The sequence below is a fragment of the Notolepis coatsorum genome (assembly GCF_963971535.1).
Source record: "Notolepis coatsorum genome assembly, chromosome: 5".
NCBI lineage: Eukaryota > Metazoa > Chordata > Actinopteri > Aulopiformes > Paralepididae > Notolepis > Notolepis coatsorum.
Genome location: NC_140169.1, coordinates 53,087,833 through 53,114,659, shown reverse-complemented (window position 1 = coordinate 53,114,659; position 26,827 = coordinate 53,087,833). Strand labels below are relative to the sequence as shown.

At 45.5% G+C, this 26,827-nt stretch overlaps 1 protein-coding gene across 1 annotated transcript in view; it reads left to right on the top strand.

Annotated features, from left to right (window-relative positions):
* Positions 1-5,634: 5,634 nt before the first annotated feature.
* The window catches only part of LOC311228189 (voltage-gated delayed rectifier potassium channel KCNH5-like), a gene marked incomplete at both ends in the record, with an annotated part of 118,442 nt that continues 97,249 nt past the window's right edge, over positions 5,635-26,827 (top strand). Inside the window, 2 exons of the mRNA XM_084314101.1 lie at positions 5,635-5,707; positions 25,441-25,564. Coding sequence (XP_084170227.1) covers positions 5,635-5,707; positions 25,441-25,564 — 197 coding nt within the window. The remainder of the gene's footprint in view (positions 5,708-25,440; positions 25,565-26,827) is intronic.

Genomic DNA, 26,827 nt, shown 5'->3' with positions numbered 1-26,827 from the left:
CTTGTGACCAACCGCACGGCTCCACAGCACGGCAGCATACCAGTTGAGCTAAGCGTCGAATGAAAAACATCTGGGATTACGGCTACATAATGCCGCAAGCTCTGCTGCTCCGCTCCGCGGGAATAAAGAATAGGCATCCAGGCCTTGCACTCTCTACATCCAGGCCTTGCTCTCTACACCCAGGCCTTGCTCTCTACACCCAGGCCTTGCTCTCTCTACACCCAGGCCTTGCTCTCTACACCCAGGCCTTGCTCTCTCTACACCCAGGCCTTGCTCTCTACATCCAGGCCTTGCTCTCTACACCCAGGCCTTGCTCTCTCTACACCCCGGCCTTGCTCTCTACACCCAGGCCTTGCTCTCTACACCCAGGCCTTGCTCTCTACACCCAGGCCTTGCTCTCTCTACACCCAGGCCTTGCTCTCTCTACACCCAGGCCTTGCTCTCTACACCCAGGCCTTGCACTCTCTACACCCAGGCCTTGCTCTCTACACCCAGGCCTTGCTCTCTCTACACCCAGGCCTTGCTCTCTCTACACCCATGCCTTGCTCTCTCTACACCCAGGCCTTGCTCTCTACACCCAGGCCTTGCACTCTCTACACCCAGGCCTTGCACTCTCTACACCCAGGCCTTGCTCTCTACACCCAGGCCTTGCTCTCTCTACACCCAGGCCTTGCTCTCTCTACATCCAGGCCTTGCACTCTCTACACCCAGGCCTTGCTCTCTACACCCAGGCCTTGCTCTCTACACCCAGGCCTTGCTCTCTACACCCAGGCCTCGCTCTCTCTACATCCAGGCCTTGCTCTCTCTACACCCCGGCCTTGCTCTCTCTACACCCAGGCCTCGCTCTCTCTACACCCAGGCCTTGCTCTCTCTACACCCCGGCCTTGCTCTCTCTACACCCCGGCCTTGCACTAGTTCATTTTTTTGCGTTATTTTATTTTTTTTGTTCTTTTTCGTTTTAGTTCGTACATTTAAAAAAAGAATTACGAACTAAAATGAAAACGAACAAAAAAACGAACGAAAAAAAAACAGTAGGGATGATGACACTGCAGTAGTTGTGTACAGTACAGTACAGTAGGGATGATGACACTACAGTAGTTGTGTACAGCGTTTTTGTTTTAGTTCGTTCGTTTTTTTGCGTTTTCGTTTTAGTTAGTTCATTTTTTTGTGTTCTTTTTTTGCGTTTTATTTAATTTTTTTGTTCTTTTTCGTTTTAGTTCGTAAATTTTTTTGCGTTCGTTTTTTTTCGTTCGTTTTTTTGCGTTTTCGTTTTCTACACCCAGGCCTTGCTCTCTACACCCAGGCCTTGCTCTCTCTACACCCAGACCTTGCACTCTCTACACCCAGGCCTTGCTCTCTACACCCAGGCCTTGCACTCTCTACACCCAGGCCTTGCTCTCTACACCCAGGCCTTGCTCTCTACACCCAGGCCTTGCTCTCTCTACACCCAGGCCTTGCTCTCTCTACATCCAGGCCTTGCTCTCTCTACACCCAGGCCTTGCTCTCTACACCCAGGCCTTGCTCTCTCTACACCCCGGCCTTGCTCTCTCTACACCCAGGCCTTGCTCTCTCTACATCCAGGCCTTGCTCTCTCTACACCCAGGCCTTGCTCTCTACACCCAGGCCTTGCTCTCTACACCCAGGCCTCGCTCTCTCTACATCCAGGCCTTGCTCTCTCTACACCCAGGCCTTGCTCTCTACACCCAGGCCTTGCACTCTCTACACCCAGGCCTTGCTCTCTACACCCAGGCCTTGCTCTCTACACCCAGGCCTTGCTCTCTACACCCAGGCCTTGCTCTCTACACCCAGGCCTTGCTCTCTCTACACCCAGGCCTTGCTCTCTCTACATCCAGGCCTTGCTCTCTCTACACCCAGGCCTTGCTCTCTACACCCAGGCCTTGCTCTCTCTACATCCAGGCCTTGCTCTCTACACCCAGGCCTTGCTCTCTACACCCAGGCCTTGCTCTCTACACCCAGGCCTTGCTCTCTCTACATCCAGGCCTTGCTCTCTCTACACCCAGGCCTTGCTCTCTCTACACCCAGGCCTTGCTCTCTCTACACCCCGGCCTTGCACTAGTTCATTTTTTTGCGTTATTTTATTTTTTTTGTTCTTTTTCGTTTTAGTTCGTACATTTAAAAAAAAAAATTACGAACTAAAATGAAAACGAACAAAAAAACGAACGAAAAAAAAACAGTAGGGATGATGACACTGCAGTAGTTGTGTACAGTACAGTACAGTAGGGATGATGACACTACAGTAGTTGTGTACAGCGTTTTTGTTTTAGTTCGTTCGTTTTTTTGCGTTTTCGTTTTAGTTAGTTCATTTTTTTGTGTTCTTTTTTTGCGTTTTATTTAATTTTTTTGTTCTTTTTCGTTTTAGTTCGTAAATTTTTTTGCGTTCGTTTTTTTTCGTTCGTTTTTTTGCGTTTTCGTTTTCTACACCCAGGCCTTGCTCTCTACACCCAGGCCTTGCTCTCTCTACACCCAGGCCTTGCACTCTCTACACCCAGGCCTTGCTCTCTACATCCAGGCCTTGCTCTCTCTACACCCAGGCCTTGCTCTCTCTACACCCAGGCCTTGCTCTCTCTACACCCAGGCCTTGCTCTCTCTACACCCAGGCCTTGCTCTCTCTACACCCAGGTCTTGCTCTCTACACCCAGGCCTTGCTCTCTCTACACCCAGGCCTTGCTCTCTCTACATCCAGGCCTTGCTCTCTCTACATCCAGGCCTTGCTCTCTCTACACCCAGGTCTTGCTCTCTACACCCAGGCCTTGCTCTCTCTACACCCAGGCCTTGCTCTCTCTACATCCAGGCCTTGCTCTCTCTACATCCAGGTCTTGCTCTCTACACCCAGGCCTTGCTCTCTCTACACCCAGGCCTTGCTCTCTCTACATCCAGGCCTTGCTCTCTCTACATCCAGGCCTTGCTCTCTCTACACCCAGGCCTTGCTCTCTACACCCAGGCCTTGCTCTCTCTACACCCAGGCCTTGCTCTCTCTACACCCAGGCCTTGCTCTCTCTACATCCAGGCCTTGCTCTCTCTACACCCAGGCCTTGCTCTCTACACCCCGGCCTTGCTCTCTCTACACCCAGGCCCTGCTCTCTCTACATCCAGGCCTTGCTCTCTCTACACCCAGGCCTTGCTCTCTACACCCAGGTCTTGCTCTCTACATCCAGGCCTTGCTCTCTCTACACCCAGGCCTTGCTCTCTACATCCAGGCCTTGCTCTCTCTACACCCAGGCCTTGCTCTCTACACCCAGGTCTTGCTCTCTACACCCAGGCCTTGCTCTCTACACCCCGGACGCCTGTTATTTTTCTACAACGGAGTTCGGCGATTTGCAAATCTGATTGGCCAGTGTCATTTCTGGTCATGTGACGCGTACGCCCAATCGTGGGACCGCTTGTTTCTACACTGGTTAGGCTTAGGCGCTCGTTCGAAGTCGGTTAAGGTTAGAGTTTGTCTTAGAGCATGGCGATAGAACACCTGCCCTGATTCCGACGGTTAAGCTTAGGCACTCTTTCGAAGTTGGTTAAGGTTAGGGTTAGGGTTAGGGTTAGGCGATAGAACGCCAGGTGCTTTGCAGGCTGTTCGACGCGGAAATGGGCAAAGACACAGCTCGTCACGCTATTGGGCGCACATGTCACATGACCAGAAACGTCAGTGGCCAATCAGATTTGCAAATCGCCGAACTTTGTTGTAGAAAATATAGACGCATCCCGGCCTTGCACTCTACACCCCGGCCTCGCAACAATGGATGTACTTGATTTGGGATGAGATGTCGAAACATGCTGTTGGTCCCCCCCCCCCTTGGTGGATTTTTTTTTGTCAAATCAGTTGTGCAATAGTCACTTTTGTGGTGAGTTGTTTCTATACAATTCAGTTATATGACATTTAGGTATGACACAGGACTACACAAGCATTTTTAGTATAGAAATGTGTCCACAGACTAAAGCAGGGAACCACAATATTTTGCATACGAATTATGCAGAATGTAATATCATAACTGTCTATTATTTTTCTTGCAATTGAGCCGATTTTCCTTATAGGTACGGTTTTGAGGTGTGTGTTCGACAGAATGTAGTATCAAAAACACGTTCACAAAAAGTATGGGTTACTGAATGCTGAACTGCACTGTTATAATCACTAAGCCAGACCTTACCTGTGTCCCTGTATCACTTGTCTCTGCTGCCCTTTGACTAAAAAACTTCTGTATGTCCATTTTCCTTTTTTTTGGGCATATTTCAGTTAGTCACAGCAAAAGTCACATAGTAAAAGTGAGATAATTGACAATATCAGAACATGCTAGGGCTGTACCGAATAGTTCGAAGCTTCGTTCATAATGTTGACATTCGAATTATAAATCAACATAAAAAATTGTAATTATATATAATTTTTTTTTTTTTTTTTTTTTTTTTTAAATTTGCCAAGGTATGGCGAGTGCCATACCTTGGCATACCAAAACGACGCCCCTGGACTGGTTGTCAAGCAGTTGCTCAGGTAGCGCAAAGATTAGATTAGATTGCAGAGACAAAGCATACATACACCTCCCCTCGCCCCCATGCTGCCTGCTATGATGCCTGATGTGAAACAGAAACTGACGTATGGTTCTATTCATTTATATTTTATATTATACTGTATTATCCTGTGTGTACTGTATACTTTAGAACAAAGCGGGGCTCGCAACTCACTTCTCTCTCTCTCTCTCTCTCTGTCTTATTATTAGTGTCTCTCTCTCTCTCTCTCCCCTCTCTCTTTCTCTCTCTCTGTCTTAGTTGTGTGTGTGTGTGTGTGTGTGTCTCTCTCTCTCTGTCTTATTATTAGTGTGTGTGTGTGTCTCTCTCTCTCCCCTCTCTCTTTCTCTCTCTCTCCCCCTCTCTCTCTTTCTCTCTCCCCTCTCTCTCTCCCTCTCTTTCTCTCTCTCTCCCCCTCTCTCTCTTTCTCTCTCCCCTCTCTCCCCCTCTCTCTCTTTCTCTCTCTCTCCCCTCTCTCTTTCTCTCTCTCTCCCCCCTCTCTCTCCCCCTCTCTTTATTTCTCTCTCTCCCCTCTCTCTCTCCCCCTCTCTCTCTCTCTTTCTCTCTCCCCTCTCTCTCTCTCCCTCTCTCTCTTTCTCTCTCCCCTCTCTCTCTCCCCCTCTCTCTCTTTCTCTCTCTCCCCTCTCTCTCCCCTCTCTCTTTCTCCCCCTCTCTCTATTTCTCTCTCTCCCCTCTCTCTCTCTTTCTCCCCCCTCTCTCTTTCTCTCTCTCTCTCCCCCCCCTCTCTCTCCCCCCTCTCTCTCTTCCCCCCCCCCCTCTCTCTCTCTCTCTCTCCCCCCTCTCTCTCTTCCCCCCCTCTCTCTCTCTCCCTCTCTCTCTCTCTCTCTCTCTCTCTCTCTCTCTCTCTCTCTCTCTCTCTCTCTCTCTCTCTCTCTCTCTCTCTCTCTCTCTCCCCCTCTCTCTCCCCCCCCCTCTCTCTCTCTCCCCCCCTCTCTCTCTCTAAACTAAACCACCGGGGGGCGACAAGATGACTTATAACTGAAACAACACGAGGAGTTTTGTGAGAATAATAATAAATAATAAACCCTCGCCAGAGCAGCAGTGTTGAGTGCAGTGCCCTCGTCACCACTTGTTCCTGCAGCTCGAACTCACTCCAACACGATGCACGGCGGCAAGAGGGGTCTGGTGGCCCCGCAGAACACCTTCCTGGAGAACATCGTCCGGCGCTCCAGTGGTAAGGTGCACGTTTCAAACGGCCACACGCACGTGTGAGACGTGCATATTTATTTGAGAAGACGAGAACGTGAAAACAATTATGTTTTATTGCTATTATTGGATATTCATCATGTCCCAGGAGAAGGTGCGGGGTAATGCAATATTTAAAATGATATGGTCATATTTCAAGCCTCCGGGGGAATAGTATGTTTACTCGTCAACACATTTTTCAGGTTAAAAGCCTGTTGTAAAATATTCTCATTTGGGTGCAGAAAACTATGACATATACACTCCCTTTACATGCAAGTTATCTCTGTTCATCGTTGCTTTTAATCTGGGCTTGTATCTACGATCCTCCACATTGTATTGATTGATTGAAAACTTTATTAACAGATTGCAGAATGGGTACAATACAGTACAGCTCAATATACACAATTGTTGGGGGGATGCAGACCAGAGAAAGACTTTCGTCTTGTTTACATCAGGGTCCCCCATTTTCAATTCATCAGGACATATATGACATACATGACATACAGATAGTCAGTACTGCTACATCTATACATTTATGACATACCAGATTTACAAATACAGTACTGTTTGTGATACAAAGGTGTCCATGATGTACACGGACGGTAGTCTGGTTCAAACTAATGGCATCAACATTTTAGGCTAAATCTCTGCTGTGACCTGAAGTGACAGTGAATTGAAGACTGATTTGTGGACTCATCGTCGGATACTCATTTGATAGCTTGTTTAGTTGTGTTTATGTTAACAGGGCATGGGGGATCGATTCGTTGGCTTGTAAACTTGTAGCCCTTTCGGGACTGTGATGCTGCACCGAGAGTGAATACACCGTCCGCGTCAATACTTTGACCAACTGACTTGCATTTTTCCGCGATCTGATTGGCCACTGACGTTTCTGGTCATGTGACATGTGCGCCAATCGTGTGACGCCTGTTTCTATCACCGGTTAAGCTAAGGTTAGAGTTTGTCTTAGAGCAGGGCGATAGAACGCCAGCCCTGATTCCAAACTCTAACCTTAACCAACTTCGAAAGAGTCGCCTAAGCTTAACCGGTGATAAACTAGGCGTTAGGTAGTTTGCGGGCTGTTCGAGGCGGAAATGGGCGCAGAAACAGGCGTCACGCGATTGGCGCACATGTCACATGACCAGAAAAGTCAGTGGCCAATCAGATCGCAGAACGCGAACGCGGAACTGGAAGTTTGTTGGTCAAAGTATAGACGCACACCGTCCCTTATTTTGTTTAAATTTTTTTTTACCCAGGGTAGGTTCTCTGAGCACAGATGCTCTTTTTCAGGAACGCCCTGCTTCACATTCACACAGTTCCATTCACACCTGGGAGCTGCCCAGTACAACCACAGTCTGACACCTGGGAGCTACACCTGGGAGCTGCCCAGTACAACCACAGTCTGACACCTGGGAGCTGCCCAGTACAACCACAGTCTGACACCTGGGAGCTGCCCAGTACAACCACAGTCTGACACCTGGGAGCCGCCCAGTACAACCACAGTCTGACACCTGGGAGCTGCCCAGTACAACCACAGTCTGACACCTGGGAGCTGCCCAGTACAACCACAGTCTGACACCTGGGAGCTACACCTGGGAGCTGCCCAGTACAACCACAGTCTGACACCTGGGAGCCGCCCAGTACAACCACAGTCTGACACCTGGGAGCTGCCCAGTACAACCACAGTCTGACACCTGGGAGCCGCCCAGTACAACCACAGTCTGACACCTGGGAGCTGCCCAGTACAACCACAGCCTGACACCTGGGAGCCGCCCAGTACAACCACAGTCTGACACCTGGGAGCTGCCCAGTACAACCACAGTCTGACACCTGGGAGCTGCCCAGTACAACCACAGTCTGACACCTGGGAGCCGCCCAGTACAACCACAGTCTGACACCTGGGAGCTGCCCAGTACAACCACAGTCTGACACCTGGGAGCCGCCCAGTACAACCACAGCCTGACACCTGGGAGCTGCCCAGTACAACCACAGCCTGACACCTGGGAGCCGCCCAGTACAACCACAGTCTGACACCTGGGAGCTGCCCAGTACAACCACAGTCTGACACCTGGGAGCTGCCCAGTACAACCACAGTCTGACACCTGGGAGCTGCCCAGTACAACCACAGTCTGACACCTGGGAGCCGCCCAGTACAACCACAGTCTGACACCTGGGAGCTGCCCAGTACAACCACAGTCTGACACCTGGAAGCTGCCCAGTACAACCACAGTCTGACACCTGGGAGCTGCCCAGTACAACCACAGTCTGACACCTGGGAGCTGCCCAGTACAACCACAGTCTGACACCTGGGAGCTGCCCAGTACAACCACAGTCTGACACCGTTGGCCACTGAGCAACTCCACTGGAGCAGTTGGGGGTTAAGTGCCTTGCTCAAGGGCACTTCAGCGATTTCCCCCTGCCGGTCCCGGGGATCGAACCGGCGACCTTTCGGTCACAAACCCGCTTCTCTAACCTTTAGGCCACCGCTGCCTTATACCTCCATTGAAAAATCCTACAATCCTATCAAAACGCTTGCAAAAGGTACTCACAGTTGCACGAGGGGTTTCGGACAGACAAACGCTAGGGTTTGAAAGCTCGGCGTTGCTAATAAACATTTTAAATCATTTGTAGAAACTGGTCAACACGGCTCAAAACGTGGTCACAGCGCAGGCGCATCAGGCACCCGAAGCCGGAAATAAAGCCGCTTTGAGCCGTGTTGACCAGTTTATAAAAGATTTTTAAAATGTTTATTAGCAACGCCGAGCTTTCAAACCCTAGCGTTTGTCTGTCCGAAACCCTCGTGCAACTGTGAGTACCTTTGACATTTCTGTGCGACACCTGTACGAGAAGCGCTTTGATAGAGAAAAGCGAGACGGACTTAATTGTAGGATTTTTCAATGGAGGTATAAGGGACGGTGTATCCACTCAGTGCATCACAGTCACGAAAGGGGCTAGTAATCGCAAACTTTAAAAAAAAAATTAACCAGGAAGTCCCATTGAGATACAAGATCTCAAGTTGTTGTTATTGTTGTAGGAACGGTTTGGGAGAGGGAGGTAAGGGGTTTTAGATTGTGTGTTGTGAAGTTTAGACTTCAGAGAGGGAGAGTAAAGTACAGAAGAAAAGGTACCGTTGGGTACCGGTATCGATTCCCAGGTAAAAAGAACTGTACACTGTACATTGGAATACTGACAAAGCCATACTTGGTCATTTACTGTACAACTGGGTTAGGACATTTGTAGGGGCCAGTTTCGACTTGCAGTCTCCTGTAGGTGTTCTTTGAGAGTGTTTTTGAAAGTGGGTAGTGATTCACATTCCTTTACAGCTTTAGGCAGGGCGTTCCACATTGATGTGGCATAATTGCGAAACGTGTTTAGTCCTTTGTTTGAGCCGAATCTGGGTTTAACACGATTTGTGGAGCTCCCTCTGGTGTTGTGATTGTGGTATTTGGGTACCGGTGTCGATTCCCAGGTAAAAAGAAACATTTTCAGGCTCGGTGTCCCGAACAGACCCGCCGCATTTTACAATAAACCTCTGTGGGGCTGCTTAAAAAAATAAATTATTATAATCGCAAATCTAATCGCAATCGCAATATCTGTCAGAAAAATCGCAATTAGATAATTTCCCAAAATCGTGCAGCCCTAAAAGTCACCAGAGCGCCTTTTCACAGCCTTCCCCTGCAGGGGCGGATTTAGGATTATAGGAGATCCGGGGCTTAGCCCAGATAGGTCCCCCCCCCTTTTTCTTTTTTCTTTTTTTTCTTTTTTTCAATCTTTATTTTTATTTTTTTTTTTTGCAGGCAAGGGGTGGTTTGGAGGGGGTCAGGCACGACCCCCTCCACGGCAGATTTCTTTTGAATTTAATTAACCTGTACGTGCAATTTCCTGCAATATAGAGCCTTCAATCTTGACCAATAAAGCTGCTCTTTTCACTATAAAACTCAGTTAACTCAGTAGTTATGGTTAGATTTATATATTGGGGGGGGTATATCATATTTTTCATATGATCAAAAAGTGGTGGAGCAAGAGCATACCTTTGCTCCCCCAAGTTCAATAGTGGGAGAGCAGAGATGCTCCGAATGCTCTTATGGCCAGGCGTCTATGATTCACTGATACAAAGTAAAATAGTGCAGTGCAATAAAATAGTTAGTAAAATTGAATAAAATAATGCAATAGTGCATTGCAATAAAATAGTTATCATTTTATTTCTTCGGGAGGCCGGTAAGGAGTGCATTACAGTAGTCGAGTTGGCTTGAAATAAAGGCATGGATCTGGTTTTCAGCATCCTTTTGATTTATAAATGGCCGTACTTTAGCTATGTTTCTAAGGTGGAAGAATTAAGTTTTTGTCAACTTGTTGATTGTGATTTAAAGCTTAGGTCTGAGTCTACCATGACACCAAGACTTAACTCACTCAAATACAGTTAGCAGCTGGATAGACCACAGATGGAAATTAGCTTCTGCTAAATCTGGTGCAAACATATTTTCATGTAACAATGATGAATTGTCAAAAAAAAAGAAAAAACATTTTTTTTTAATTTTTTTTAAAATAGATTCGGGGCTTTTCAGAAAACATTCGTGGCTTGAGCCCAAGTAGCCACCCCCTAGCTCCGCCCCTGTTCCCCTGGAGAGCGAGAGCTTCTCTGTACTTCCCTGACATCTGAGGCGCATGTGTGATGTCACTACTAATAGATTAGTGGTCGATTGATATGAGTTTTTATCAGTGTGGATGCCGATATGAGCAGGGCAAACATGGCTGATATAATTATAATAAAACAAATGATATGATTTCTTTAGTATAGCATGCACGCTGCTTATTATTTTCAATCAAACTAAATACATTGATTGAAAAAAACAAAATCAATTGACACGTGCAGCAGGGTTGACACTCAATGGTTGCTTGTTGACAATTTTCATATGAATAGATCCCTGCAACGAGTGAATGAATGAATGAATGAATGAATGAATGAATGAATGAATGAATGAAAACTTTATTTAACAGATTGCAGAATGGGTACAATACAGTACGGCTCAATACATACAATTGTTAAGGGGATGCAGACCTGAGAAAGACGTTTGTCTTGTTTCCATCAGGGTCCCCCATTTTCAATTCATAGTGACATTTATGACATACACAACATACATGACATTTATGGCATAGAGTAACCTCGTTCCCAGTTTTATCTCCTCCGTGAGATAAAGACTGGTAAAGCACTACGGCCGAAGGTGTGAATTCCCGGTGTATGTATACTTCCCCTGGAAGCTGCCTCCGAACGGACCAAACTTTTCCCGAATCCTGTCGACAAACGAGCTAGAACGTCCCGGTCGCCTGAATACTTTTGGCAGCCGAAGAGTGTTTCTGATTGGCCAGGTCATTTATGGTCATGTGACATGTACGCCAAATCGTGGGACCGCAAGTTTCTACACTGGTTAAGCTTAGGCGCTCGTTCGAAGTTGGTTATGGTTAGAGTTTGTCTTAGAGCATGGCGATAGAACGCCTGGTAGTTTGCAGGCTGTTAGACCCGGAAATAGGCGCAGAACTTGCTGTCCCACGATTGGCGCACATGTCACATGACCTGGCCAATCAGAGCGCAAAACTCGAACGCGGAAGCACTCTTCGGCTGCCCAAAGTATTCACGTGTCCCGGTCATGTAGTAAATTCTTCAGGCAAAGCCGTTGCAGTGGCTTAAACGAGGAAATATTGTGCACTTCACATGTTTCTATAATTGTTTTGTCGAAAACAGAAAAGCCTGTACTTCCTGTACTTCCGTTTACACGCTTTAGGAGGCATATCTTTACCAGCCTATGCAACGAGGGTAAAGGTGTGTAGAGACATTTTCGGTAGTTTATTATTTTATTGAACAATTAGGTGGAAAAAGCATATTTCAATATAGAAAATGTTTAAAGGTTAAAATACATCTGGAGGGGGTCTCTAACATCGTAAATCTGATTATAGATCTGTTTTATTCAGTTTTTTTTTTTTACAGACATTACCAATGTAAACAAACACGTTAGACACAAAATACAGCGAATACAATTTAAAAGCAAATTTTGACCTGCTGTCAGTTCTCGTATCAAGAGCTCAGTTTAGTTTTAGTTTAGTTTACTCAGTTTATTTGATCAGGGACAGTGCATATCAATCAACGGTTATACATTTATAAATGAATACAAATAAATAAAACTGTAAATATGCCAACATTAGCAGGGTTGCTAGTTTTCAGTTGTAGTCCCTGGGCTGGATGTTTAAGCCAGAAAAGAAACAGAAAAAAGAAGGACATTAAAGCTAATATAAAAACAGTTTAAAACATATCAAGTCGAGTCAGGTCAGAGGTCAAGTCGAGTCAGGTCAGAGGTCAAGTCAAGTGCTCCTTTGTTGTTGCCCTCGGGGGAAACCCAGGAGGGGGGAGGGGAGGTACAGGCAGGGACAAATATAAATATATAGTGTATATATATAGTATAGAAATAATATACTTATTACTTATGTGCTTATTTTATGCCTATTCTTAAACCTGCACATTTACATTGCACTAATTTGATTGTCTTTTATACCTATTCTTATGTCTGAAATGTATGCAATTAAAAAATAGAAAAATTCAATTTGTGTGCTGATTTTATGCCTATTTTCATTTTATACTAATTGCTGTGGTGCACTCTGGACTGCGGTCCATGTGTGAAGAGATAGTTATTAATATTTATTATTGTTATATTATTGTAGAAATGTGTGCATTGAGATGGCCGTAAAGTCTTGACGACATTGAAAATAAGGGTGACCTCAATTGTAATTTCGAGAATAAATAAAGGTTGATGATGATACATTTATAATATAATAAAACTAATAATATAATAGAACATAATAATAATAATGGCAGTACATTCTATTGATAATAGTATACAATGGTATACACATAGTACGTAGTAGCACACTGCACCAGAGTCCATGCAGTGTTTAGTGTTTAGTGTTAAGTAATTAACCCTTTCACTGCCACACGACAGAAGGTTAACCCTTTTGTTGCGGCAGTAGACTGTCATAGACAGGTAGTGCCGAGGGGCTGAGTGGAGGAGTTCAAACAATTGACGCGCACCGTGAAATAACTCCGTTCCATGTACAGGAAATACTTTTGAGGCTTTTATTCTTTCGCTTCATGAGACAAACAAAATACTCTTATTTAACATACACTAATATACAGATACTGATGCGTTCTTGCGTGCTTGTGTGCTTTCAATATTGCGTGTGGCACAACCGGTCCCCAATGGACAAGCACGCTCACGTTCTTAGAACTATCTTGCGTGTGGTTGCGTTCTTCAATATTGCGCTCTTGCATGCTTTCAATATTGCGATTTGCGATTTGCGCTTTGCGGTCAAAAGAAAATATGCTTTCCTAACTCTCACCCCCTCTCTCCGTGAACAGTCAACCTCAGTGAACTGTCAACCAACGTGAAAATGTGAATGACATTCCATAAGAACACTCCCATTAGCGCCAAACCCCCGTGAGCACGCCCACCACCTAAAGTACAACTAATAATACAACACAAATAGAATACTGAATGAGAATAAAGAGACCTCCATTACGGCGCCTACACCTTTACTATCACACAACCGACGGCGATGCTCCATCATTAGCATCATTAGCTCCGCATCCGTGATAGTAAAGGGCTAACCTTCTGTATTGTCACAGTGAAAGGGTTAACCGGCTGTAGTGTGGCAGTGAAAGGGTTAACCGGCTGTAGTGTGGCAGTGAAAGGGTTAACCGGCTGTAGTGTGGCAGTGAAAGGGTTAACCGGCTGTAGTGTGGCAGTGAAAGGGTTAAGAGTAGAGATGTTCCGATACCATTTTTCCCTTTCCGATCCGATTCCGATACCTAAGCTTTGGGTATCGGCCGATACCGATATTTATCCGATACCAGTGCATAAAAAAAAAAAAAAAAAATTATATAAATTATATATATATATATTTTTTTTACAGATACTGTTATACTGTTTTTTAGTAATAACTAGAACGTATGGTATTTATTCAACAACAGGTGATTGTATAGATTTGTATTAGTATCATTAATCAATGAGTATGGGCTGCAGCACTGCAGATATACCCTACTCCAATGATCCACACGGACATTAAACGGTGTTGCACTCGCTACTCAGTGGCTCTGCAGATATACCCTATTCAGTCTGTAAGCTAGTGGCAGATAGAACGTCATGTTGTGATTTTTGATGCAAAATAAATATTCAACATTCTCTTTTGAAACTCCGCCTCAGACTCTTATCCTTTGGCACTTGCTGTACTTTGCTTGCAGGTCTGCAGCCATTATTGCCGGATTATGAATAGCACCAACTTTAGACACGGTAACGTTATCAAGCTAAGCTAACTGACCTAGCTCGTCTTCCCGCATTGACATTTGATAACGTTAGTAATAGTCAGCTAACGCTAGTCCGTAGCTACTTAACTTAAATACAATTCACCGTGGGTGCATTATTGTTGATAGACGGTCACGGACAGTGTTAGGTCCTGGAGAAAGGACAGGCGATCATCTGATTTGATGTAACGTTAAAGCGGATGTTGTTCCAACTAGCTATCTTTCCAGCTAATGCTATCATAACACCAGCCAAACACATCCCGATTCCCGTCCGAGCTCCCCGTCACACCGCACTGTCGGGGACAATGGAATTTAAGAAAGTGTATCTGCTGTTAAAATGACACAGCATCACACTTTAAAACATGTTCATTTTATAATCCTCACTCTCCGCAGGACTCGGCAGGAGATAAATTACATCATGGGATCGGAGGCTAGAATTTACGTGTACTCGCCGATACCGATACCAGCATTTTAGGCAGTATCGGCGGCATTTCCGATACTGGTATCGGTATCGGAACAACTCTAGTTAAGAGTGTACCACAGTACCAACAGTCCTCTAGTTCTGCAGCCGGCACGGTGGCACAGTGGTCAGCACTGCTGCCTCACAGCGAGAAGGTCCTGTGTTCGAACCCCAGCAGGGGGCCTTTCTGTGTGGAGTTAGCATGTTCTCCCCGTGTTCGTGTGGGTTTCCTGTTTCCTCTGGGTACTCCAGTTTCTTCCCACACCATAAAGACATGCACGTTAGACAGGGACTACAGATGAATACTAGCTCATTCTGGTACATTGATGTGGAAACTGAAGATGTTGATTAATGTGCACTGTCCCTGGGTAAAAAAATAAATAAAAATAACTTCACTTAACTTAATAACTCTCGGCAGCAGTCCATGTCCACAGTTGTGGAGCTTGATGGCTAGTGGCACGAAGCACTGGCAAAAAAATAAATAATAATAATAATCTAACCCTAACTAACCTTACTGTCATGCACTTGTCCTAATATACTAAACTAGTACACTGTAGCACTCAACACTTTGATGAACATTGTTGCTCAGCTGATAGAGTTGTGCCCTTCCTGATGGCTTGTCGTACAGAACTTGTAAGTCGCTTTGGTTAAAAACGTTCAGCTAAATGACTAAATGTAAATGTAATGGGAGGGGGGGGGGATTTTCCAGTATAGCGTTCAGCTTTTTCCTCATTCTCCTCTCTGCCACCACCTCTAGTTTGACCAGTTTCACTCCCACTACAGAGCTAGTCTTCCTCACCAGCTTGTTAAGTTTGACTACAGAGCTAGTCTTCCTCACCAGCTTGTTCAGTTTGACTGACTACAGAGCTAGTCTTCCTCACCAGCTTGTTCAGTTTGACTACAGAGCTAGCCTTCCTCAGCAGCTTGTTCAGTTTCACTACAGAGCTAGTCTTCCTCACCAGCTTGTTAAGTTTGACTACAGAGCTAGTCTTCCTCACCAGCTTGTTCAGTTTGACTGACTACAGAGCTAGTCTTCCTCACCAGCTTGTTCAGTTTGACTACAGAGCTAGCCTTCCTCAGCAGCTTGTTCAGTTTCACTACAGAGCTAGTCTTCCTCACCAGCTTGTTCAGTTTCACTACAGAGCTAGTCTTCCTCACCAGCTTGTTCAGTTTGACTACAGAGCTAGTCTTCCTCACCAGCTTGTTCAGTTTCACTACAGAGCTAGTCTTCCTCACCAGCTTGTTCAGTTTGACTACAGAGCTAGTCTTCCTCACCAGCTTGTTCAGTTTGACTACAGAGCTAGCCTTCCTCACCAGCTTGTTTAGTTTCACTACAGAGCTAGTCTTCCTCACCAGCTTGTTCAGTTAGACTACAGAGCTAGCCTTCCTCACCAGCTTATTTAGTTTCACTACAGAGCTAGTCTTCCTCACCAGCTTGTTCAGTTTGACTACAGAGCTAGTCTTCCTCACCAGCTTGTTCAGTTTGACTACAGAGCTAGTCTTCCTCACCAGCTTGTTCAGTTTGACTACAGAGCTAGTCTTCCTCACCAGCTTGTTCAGTTTGACTACAGAGCTAGTCTTCCTCACCAGCTTGTTCAGTTTGACTACAGAGCTAGTCTTCCTCACCAGCTTGTTCAGTTTGACTACAGAGCTAGCCTTCCTCACCAGCTTGTTCAGTTTGACTACAGAGCTAGCCTTCCTCACCAGCTTGTTCAGTTTGACTCACTACAGAGCTAGCCTTCCTCACCAGCTTGTTCAGTTTGACTACAGAGCTAGTCTTCCTCACCAGCTTGTTCAGTTTGACTACAGAGCTAGTCTTCCTCACCAGCTTGTTCAGTTTGACTACAGAGCTAGCCTTCCTCACCAGCTTGTTCAGTTTGACTACAGAGCTAGTCTTCCTCACCAGCTTGTTCAGTTTGACTACAGAGCTAGCCTTCCTCACCAGCTTGTTCAGTTTGACTACAGAGCTAGTCTTCCTCACCAGCTTGTTCAGTTTGACTACAGAGCTAGTCTTCCTCACCAGCTTGTTCAGTTTGACTACAGAGCTAGTCTTTGTTATGTTTGTTGTTTCCAGTATTCCTAACTAGGAATAAACAGGCTAGGCTAGGGTTTCTTTACTGGCTTTTATTTACGTTGTCTATCCGTACATCAAGGCACTGTCTCTGTTGTGCATCCGTACATCAAGCTCTCTTCCTGTACCCCGGTCCTCGGTCCGGGTACTACAACAACAGGGCGGAACCAATATTATGTATTATAATATCAACACATCTTCCCTTCTTTTAAACAGAAACAACTTGTTCTTTTCCTGTAGTCGTCTATAACAAAACGTTCGTTTCCGACTGTTCTTAAACCTGTACATTCCAATAATAAACATAAATTTTAAACATGAACGTATGCATTCAAACAATAAGCATATGCATCAAATCTTTCTTTACAATCCTTTTTTTTTTTTTTTTTTACATTTTCTTTTTCATTTAACCTTCATCATCAAGTGTCCTCTTTTCTTTACCCTATCCACGTCCACAGTCCACATGCCTTTCAGCACTGTGCAATAAGTCTCTCAGGAGGTTTAACAGTCCTTTTAGGCCTGCAGCAGGTCTCAGAGGGCGTACTGCCCCCTTTTGGCATGACAGAGTCACTGCGGTCTGGGGAACTCTGACAAAACTGCTCACTCCTGGGAGCATCTAACACCTCTGCAGTGCTTCGTTGTTGAGAGTCTGTCTCTGGGACTGTCACCTGTGGTCTCAAATCCACACGGTTTCGTCTCAGAGAAGCACCATGGTCTGTCTGGATCTGGTATGAGCGTGGTGAAACTTCTCTTTGCACGCGTCCTCCTTGTCTCCATGTGCCTGTTGTGTGATCCAGGATACGGACTGTATCGCCTGGCTTGAGGCTTGGTAAGTGTTTTGCCTTCTTGTCATGTTGCAATTTGTGTTTCTCTTTTTGTTCTTGTTTCCTTGAGCTGATTTTGTGCGCTCCTTCTGGTGTCAACAGGTTCTCATGGATAGGAAGGTTAGTGCGTAAGCGCCTTCCCATCAGCATCTGGGCTGGGGACAAACCATTTTCCAATGGGGCACTCCTGTATATCATCAGACTCCTCTGGAACTCCTCCTGTCCATCTTGAGCCTTCTTCATGAGGGCCTTGACGATCTTGACTGAACTCTCTGCGAGCCCATTGGATCTCGGGTAGTTCGGGCTTGAGGTGGCGTGGTGAAAACCCCAGTCCTCTGCAAACGAAGCAAACTCGCTGCTGGAAAACTGTGGCCCATTATCTGAAAACAGCTCACAGGGAACTCCATGTCTCGCGAAGACTGTTTTCAGGTAGGCTATGACTGTTTTGCTGGATGTTGACTGCAGTGTTACAACTTCCGGGTAGTTGGAGTAGTAATCTGTGACTACAATGTTGCTTTTACCGTTACAGTCAAACAAATCGACTCCGACCTTCTGGTACGGGCGATCAGGTACAGGGTGGGGAATGAGCGGCTCTGCTTGTTGTTTAGACCTGTAGGTGAGACATATTTCACATGCAGCTGTGGTGTGGCTGATGTCTTGGTTGAGTCTTGGCCAGTACATTACTTCACGCGCTCTACGTTTACATTTTTCCTCACCCAAATGTCCCTCATGCACTTTCTGCAGCATTTCCTTGCGCATGGATGCCGGGATGACAAACTTGCTTCCTTTGAAAACAATTTCATTAGCAACTGAGAGCTCTGATCTGCATGCCCAGTAATCTTGGATCTGACGCAGGCATTCACGCTTTTGCTCAGGCCACCCTTTCAGTATGGTCTTCTTGAGCTCTTTCATTGTGTCATCTAGTTCAGTTGCTTTCCTGATCTTCTCTGTTCGCTCAGCAGACACAGGAAGTGATGTGACAATCATGTCAACATAGGCTTGTATTTCTATGCTTTTCTGTTCATTTGGACTTTCCATTTTGTTGACTGCGCGTGAGAGCGTGTCAGCAGTAAACATGAATTTTCCTGGTGTATAGACCATGTTCACATCATATTTCTGCAGTCTGATTGACAGTCGCTGAATCCTCAGAGGACAATCATTGAGGGGCTTGGCCATTATTGATACTAGGGGCTTGTGGTCTGTTTCCACTTCAAAAGCCTTTCCGTATATGTACTGATGGAAATGTTCACATGCATATGTGCTGGCTAAAAGTTCCTTTTCTATTTGTGCATATCTAACTTCAGCACTTGTCAATGCACGAGATGCGTAGGCTACGGGCTGCCAGCTGTTGTCATACATCTGTAGATGTACTGCTCCCAGGCCGTACTGAGAAGCATCTGCCGATATCCTAGTGCTCCGTTCTGGGTCATAAAACTTGAGCACTGGTTCCTTGGTTAAGATCTCTTTTAGCATTTTGAAGCATTCTTCCTGCTCATGAGACCATTCCCACTCGTTCTTCTGCTCTAGAAGCCCTCTGAGTGGTGCTGACTGGGCAGACAACTGGGGGATAAACTTAGCCAAGTATGTGACCATTCCCAGAAATCTCCTCACATCTTCTTTGCTCTGTGGACGTTCCATGTTCACTATGGCCGACGTCTTCCTTGGATCCGGCTTGACACCTTGCTCTGAAATCACATCTCCCACAAAGGTAAGGCTTTTCACTGCAAACTCACACTTGTCTCGGTTTAATTTCAGATTGGACTTGCGTGTCAGATCCAGTACTTCCCTCAGCCGTGCATCATGTTCTTCTCTTGTGGATCCCCACACGATGATGTCATCCATCATGGTCTCCACTCCCTCTATGTGCTCATAGATCATATGGATTGTCTTGTGGTAAACTTCGGGCGCAGACAGAATACCGTAAGGTAAACGCAGAAAGCGAAACCTTCCTTCTGGTGTATTGAACGTGCACAGTTTTGAGCTTGCCTCATCCAGCTTCATCTGCCAGAAGCCTGTTGACGCATCCAGCTTGCTAAACCATTTAGCACCGGCAAACTGTGACATGATCTCTTCTCTTGTTGGAAGCTTGAAATGCTCACGCTTTATAGCCCTGTTTAGATCCCGTGGATCGAGACAGGTGCGTAGAGATCCATTTGTCTTCGTCAATACTACTAGTGAGCTCACCCAATCTGTTGGCTCATCTATTTTCTTTATGACGCCCATCTTCTCCATGCGGGCTAACTCCTTTTTGAGTTTGTCTCTCAGTGCAAATGGAATCTTTCTGCACGCATGCACTACAGGAGTCACTGTGTCATCCACACATATCTTGTGCTCACCAGGCAAGCACCCTAGTCCTTCAAAGACATCGCTGTACTCCTGCATGACTGCTTTGTGGTCTGTGCTAGTCTGGGAATTCACTACAAACACCCTCCTCACTAAGTCAAGCTTTTCACAAGTACTCAGACCTAGGATTGGCTGTACGCTCTTCTCTACTATGAGCACCTGTGCCCTTAACTGCTGTCCCTTGTGCTTTAGAGTCACTACACAACACCCCTTAACTGGAACAGTCTCTCCTGTATAACCAGTCACTTTTACTTTCACAGGGTGTATTTTGCTCTTAACTGTGAGGGTCCTGTAATCGTCTATGGACAACAGGTTGACCTGTGCACCAGTGTCTATCTTAAATGGAATTATGGTCTCATTCACAGTTAATGGGACTATCCATTCTGCCGCCTCTGCCGTGCTAGACTGTACTACTGAGTCCACAAAGAACTCCTCTGGCTCTTCTTCCACTGTGTTCACTTTCATCCCTGAAGCCTCAGCTCTGCAATACTTCGCAAAGTGGTTATCCTTCCCACACTTGTGGCAGACTTTCCCATAAGCAGGGCATGCCCTAGACATATGCTTGCCTCCACATCTTCCACATCTACTGTTTGGACTCCTGGGACTTTGCTCTGTAGGCTTTTGTTTTACAAACTGTTTTGGGCGCTGTCCCTCTCTTTTCACGGCATGCACTGCTGCCGACTCATCCGTGCGCAGCTCCTTTGCTTGTGCACGAGTGGTTTCTGCTGCTCTGCACATGTGAACTGTTTTCTCTAGCGTTAAATCATGTTCACGTAGTAATCTTTCTCTGAGCCCATTATCAGGAATTCCACATATTATTCTATCTCTGACTAATGAGTTTCTTAAATCTTCGAATTCACATGACTTGCTCAACGTAAGTAGTTCAGTTAAGTACTGATCAAAACTGACACCTGTTTTCTGACTGGCAGAGAAAAACTTATATCTCTCAAAAGTGACATTTTTACTGGGCACAAAGTACTCCTCAAACTTTGTCACTAGCTCAGTCAATGTTATATTTCCCTCATCTATCTGAAAGCTGTTGTAAATATCCAATGCATCTTCTCCTATTACATGCAAAAATATAGCCGCTTTTCTGTTCTCATCTCCTCCCCCCGCCCCACTTGCAGCCAAGTAAATACTAAATCTCTGCTTAAATCTTTTCCAATTATCAGCAAGATTGCCACTGAACTGCATGGGTGTGGGAGGACTGAGCTTATCCATGACGGGAAACACTACGGTGCAGGATTTTCTTGGTCTCCTTCTTGATTGGTTGAAACGTTTTCACTCACGTTGTTAGCTTGATCACTTTCACTTTCACTAGACATGCTCGCATGCTTATCCTCTCGCTAGCAGTGCGCACATTTGTGCCTTCGGAATCCAGCACATTCCTTCTTGACGTCGATTCAACTCTGCGTCGCCAGTTCCATTATCTGACACCATGTTATGTTTGTTGTTTCCAGTATTCCTAACTAGGAATAAACAGGCTAGGCTAGGGTTTCTTTACTGGCTTTTATTTACGTTGTCTATCCGTACATCAAGGCACTGTCTCTGTTGTGCATCCGTACATCAAGCTCTCTTCCTGTACCCCGGTCCTCGGTCCGGGTATACTACCACAACATGGCGGAACCAATCTTATGTATTATAATATCAACACAGTCTTCCTCACCAGCTTGTTCAGTTTGACTCACTACAGAGCTAGTCTTCCTCACCAGCTTGTTCAGTTTGACTACAGAGCTAGTCTTCCTCACCAGCTTGTTCAGTTTCACTACAGAGCTAGTCTTCCTCACCAGCTTGTTCAGTTTGACTACAGAGCTAGTCTTCCTCACCAGCTTGTTCAGTTTGACTACAGAGCTAGTCTTCCTCACCAGCTTGTTCAGTTTGACTACAGAGCTAGTCTTCCTCACCAGCTTGTTCAGTTAGACTCTCACTACAGAGCTAGCCTTCCTCACCAGCTTGTTCAGTTTGTCACTCACTAGCTGCTTACGCTAACTAAGCTAAGCTAACCCTGCTTAGGCATAGAGAAAACGGCAGAGTTCCATTAGTGAGGAAAGGGGGGGGGGCTGAGCCTCTCTCTCTCTCTCTCTCTCTCTCTCTCTCTCTCTCTCTCTCTCTCTCTCTCTCTCTCTCTCTCTCTCTCTCGCTTTCTCTCTCTCTCTACGTTCAATGATTTTAAGTGGCAAAACGTTACACGATACAAACTAGATAGTTGATGATAATAAACATTTAACTTCATTAGCTGAAATATTCTAAAATCATTAAGTCTGCTATAAGCCATTCTCCATTTCTTTAATATAATAATAACTGGACTTAGGAGAAGTCTTTATTCGGCATGCAGGCAGACACACATGCGATGGGCGGCACACACACACAGAAACACACACACAGAAACACACACACATGCAATTAGTTGGGTCGCCGATGCGGATGTGATTGAGTCTCTGCACTTGACCCACTTTCTGTGTGTGTCTGTGTGTCTTCTGAAAGACCAGATGAGGTCAGACTAGGCTGGGCGATATAACGATAATGATAAATATCGCGATATATTTTAATAATCGATATCGAATATCAACATATTTTTTTCTTTTTTTTTCTATTATATATATTATTATTATATTATATAGTTTTAAAACCAGAGACAGTGGACAGACTTGTCTTTCTTGCCTGCAACTTAAAGTAATGGCTTTGCTTGTCCAAATGACAATACTGACCAAATTGAGATTTATTTTTCTCTTGTCCATTTATTTTGTTTGCTTTCTAATTTAAAATACAGTTTGAAACCGTCTGTACACAGTAGGCTATGTGTGCTAGCAGAGCTAGACTCCAGTCATGAGTCACGGTGCACATGTGCAGTGGTTTGTCCACCAAAAAAGCGCCAAAAGATCGAAAACAAACTAGCAGAGCCAGAACTGTTCAACTCCCCTGGAGCCACAGCCAGCAGAGAAGCCGGTTTACTTTCGCTTTTAAACCAGCTGCAGCCTGAGAACTGGAGTGTGAGGGGATGTAACACTAAAGATGGCGGCAATGACAAAGAATTGCTGCAAAATAAACATACATCTGTTGCTAAAAAAAAGAAATAAATAAAAAAAAAGTTGTTATAAGTATATTTTTTTATTTTTTTTTATACTTATAACAATTTCGATAATTATCGATATAGAGAAATATGATAACATTATCATATCGTTATCGCGATATGATTTTTTTCCATATCGCCCAGCCCTAGGTCAGAGGAGTTTGATAGTATCTACTGAGGATGGACAGATAATGTTGATATTTAAACATAAAAATATAATACATAATACATCATCATGCAACATAAAAATATTGTTGTAGGAACGGTTTGGGAGAGGGAGGTAGGGAGGGGTTTTAGGTTGTGTGTTGTGAGTTCCAAAAAATTTAACTTAAAGGAACACGCCAAACTTTTGGGAAATTTACCCTGGAATTAGACAAGCAGATGCATACCCTTTCTTCTCTGTGCATGCATTAGGCAATCATTTTTATTTTAAAATAAACAAAATCCAACTTCTGGAAAGGACTTAAAGTGGAGATGAAGCAGTGAGCAATGTGATCCTAGTTTGTTTGTTGTGTACCTTGTGTAAGACAGGGTTCTATAATCAAATGTGAAATCTATCTTATTTGTCTGAAAAATATAATATAATATCCCTGTTTTCAACATGGGCGCCGCCATTTTGTTGCTGACGTCATGGCTGACGTCATGCCGGGGGTTGGGTGTATACACTCTGGTTAGCTGCCTATATTGAATGGGTCAGTCAGCAAATAAAATGTTGCCTACAAAACAACGGGACCGCGGTGGTTCTGTTTGTATTGCTCCTGGCTGTTCAAACTAATTTTACCATGTGAGAGAGAGGAAAGTTGGTTAATTTCCACAAACTACCAGTGAAAAAAACAGTGTTGTTGACATGTTGGCTCGGGCTGGCTGCACTCAGGCGGCGCGACCAGCCTGTTGGACAGGGAAGGAGGATCTGCAGAGAACACTTCATTGCCTCGGATTATGTTGTTGGGGTGGGATGTTTGTCCAGAAGACCACTAATCAGCTGAAGCCGGACGCGGTTCCCTCGGTCTTCGACAGACAGACCGGCGTTAGCTCTCGGGAGCGATCGCTAGCTAGTTGGCACCAGCCGGGGCCCGGCGTTAGCTCTCGCTAGCTAGTTAGCGTTAGCAACCGGAGCGTCGCGGAGCATTCAGCCTGCTGGCTACCTAGACCCACTTCAACCAGCGTCGCGGAGCATTCAGCCTGCTGGCTACCTAGACCCACTTCAACCAGCGTCGCGGAGCATTCAGCCTGCTGGCTACACAAGCTGTGTAGCCAGCAGGCTGAATGCTCCGCGACGCTCCGGTTGCTAACGCTAACTAGCTAGCGAGAGCTAACGCCGGGCCCCGGCTGGTGCCAACTAGCTAGCGATCGCTCCCGAGAGCTAACGCCGGTCTGTCTGTCGAAGACCGAGGGAACCGCGTCCGGCTTCAGCTGATTAGTGGTCTTCTGGACAAACATCCCACCCCAACAACATAATCCGAGGCAATGAAGTGTTCTCTGCAGATCCTCCTTCCCTGTCCAACAGGCTGGTCGCGCCGCCTGAGTGCAGCCAGCCCGAGCCAACATGTCAACAACACTGTTTTTTTCACTGGTAGTTTGTGGAAATTAACCAACTTTCCTCTCTCTCACATGGTAAAATTAGTTTGAACAGCCAGGAGCAATACAAACAGAACCACCGCGGTCCCGTTGTTTTGTAGGCAACATTTTATTTGCTGACTGACCCATTCAATATAGGCAGCTAACCAGAGTGTATACACCCAACCCACGGTATGACGTCAGCAACAAAATGGCCGCGCCCATAATGCTAAATGCTTCAGAAATGTACACAACAAATCGTTTTTTCTTAGAAACTGCTTATTTTTATAACGTGACTTCTTCTGTGGCTTATCTAAATACTAATGTGATGCTATGAATATGTATTTATCGCACTGCTTCATTTCCACTTTAAGGGTACCTAACATACACATTCTGATTCATTGATAAAAACAAACAAATTAAATTAAAATAAACAAAAAATAAATAAATACCGTACTTTTCGGACTTTAAGCTGCGGCTTTTCCCCCCATTTTTCGACCCTGCGGCTTATATAACGGTGCGGCTTATATGTGGACAAAACCCCGAAAATCGAAATATTGCTTTTTTTACTGCATTGAAATGTTATTTATCTGTTCCCTTATTTGCTAAACTTAATACAAATGAGTTAATTCTTGTTATTTGTCCGACAGTATTGTGTCCCAATGGGAGTCATTCTCTGTAGATGTGGGAGTCATTCTCTGTAGAGGTGGGAACTTAAAGCTCAATATAAGAACGGCCATGCACCACCACCCACAGAATCGAGAAAGAGCAATCAATCTGTCAACCTTTCCGTGTCCGGGCCGGGTGAGGTTTCCCGTGTTGAGTTAAATTAAGACGCAGGGTCCACTCCTTACATATGGTAATTAAACATTAAAACACATGCGGCTTATAGTCCAGTGCGGCTTATATATGTACACATCATTCAATTTAGCTGCTGCGGCTTATAGTCTGGTGCGGCTTATAGTGCGAAAAGTACGGTAAGTGAAAACATTCTACTCCAATCTGTTTCATTTAGTTTCTGACTCCACCTTTTCTTGTCCGTGTTTCCCGTTTCAGAGACTAGCTTCCTGTTGGGGAATGCCCAGATTGTGGAATGGCCGGTCGTGTACAGCAACGATGGATTCTGCAAGCTCTCCGGGTACCACAGAGCCGAGGTCATGCACCGGAGCAGCCTGTGCAGGTGAGAGGTCAGAGGTCATACTGAGGGTTAGGGTCACCTGTGATGAGGTCATACTGTCACCTGTGTTGAGGTCATACTGTCACCTGTGATGAGGTTCTCTCTCCTGATTGGATAAAGTGGCAATCCATGGTACTGACCAAACACTATATCAGTGATGACTGTCGGAATTAGGGATGGGCGTGAGTAATCGATTACTCGTAGCTATGAGAAAAATCGATATTGTACGTGTAAGATTATAACTGTTTGTTGGTTTCCTTAAACATATATGTGAATGAACAAAATTAAGTTTAAAAAAAGAAAAAAAGTTTTTTCCCCTTTACGAGTAATACACGATCACTCGAGTATATCATGCGATCAATCTATCTGGACTTTTCTTTAAAATGCCCATCCCTAGTCGGAATGTAGAGCTATTGATTTAACATGTAGACCAAACCCTTTTAAACCTACGGGCCCCACTGCTGCTTCTCTGGACCTCACCACCACACCCTCCATCTTCTCTCTCTGGACCTTCTACCATCACCACCACACCCTCCATCTTCTCTCTCTGGACCTTCTACCATCACCACCACACCCTCCATCTTCTCTCTCTGGACCTTCTACCATCACCACCACACCCTCCATCTTCTCTCTCTGGACGAACCTTCTACCATCACCACCACACCCTCCATGTTCTCTCTCTGGACCTTCTACCATCACCACCACACCCTCCATCTTCTCTCTCTGGACCTTCTACCATCACCACCACACCCTCCATCTTCTCTCTCTGGACGGACCTTCTACCATCACCACCACACCCTCCATCTTCTCTCTCTGGACCTTCTACCATCACCACCACACCCTCCATCTTCTCTCTCTGGACCTTCTACCATCACCACCACACCCTCCATGTTCTCTCTCTGGACCTTCTACCATCACCACCACATCCTCCATCTTCTCTCTCTGGACCTTCTACCATCACCACCACACCCTCCATGTTCTCTCTCTCTGGACCTTCTACCATCACCACCACACCCTCCATGTTCTTCCTCTGGACCTTCTACCATCACCACCACACCCTCCATCTTCTCTCTCTCTGGACCTTCTACCATCACCACCACACCCTCCATCTTCTCTCTCTCTGGACCTTCTACCATCACCACCACACCCTCCACGTTCTCTCTCTCTGGACCTTCTACCATCACCACCACACCCTCCATCTTCTCTCTCTCTGGACCTTCTACCATCACCACCACACCCTCCTTCACCCTCCATCTTCTCTCTCTG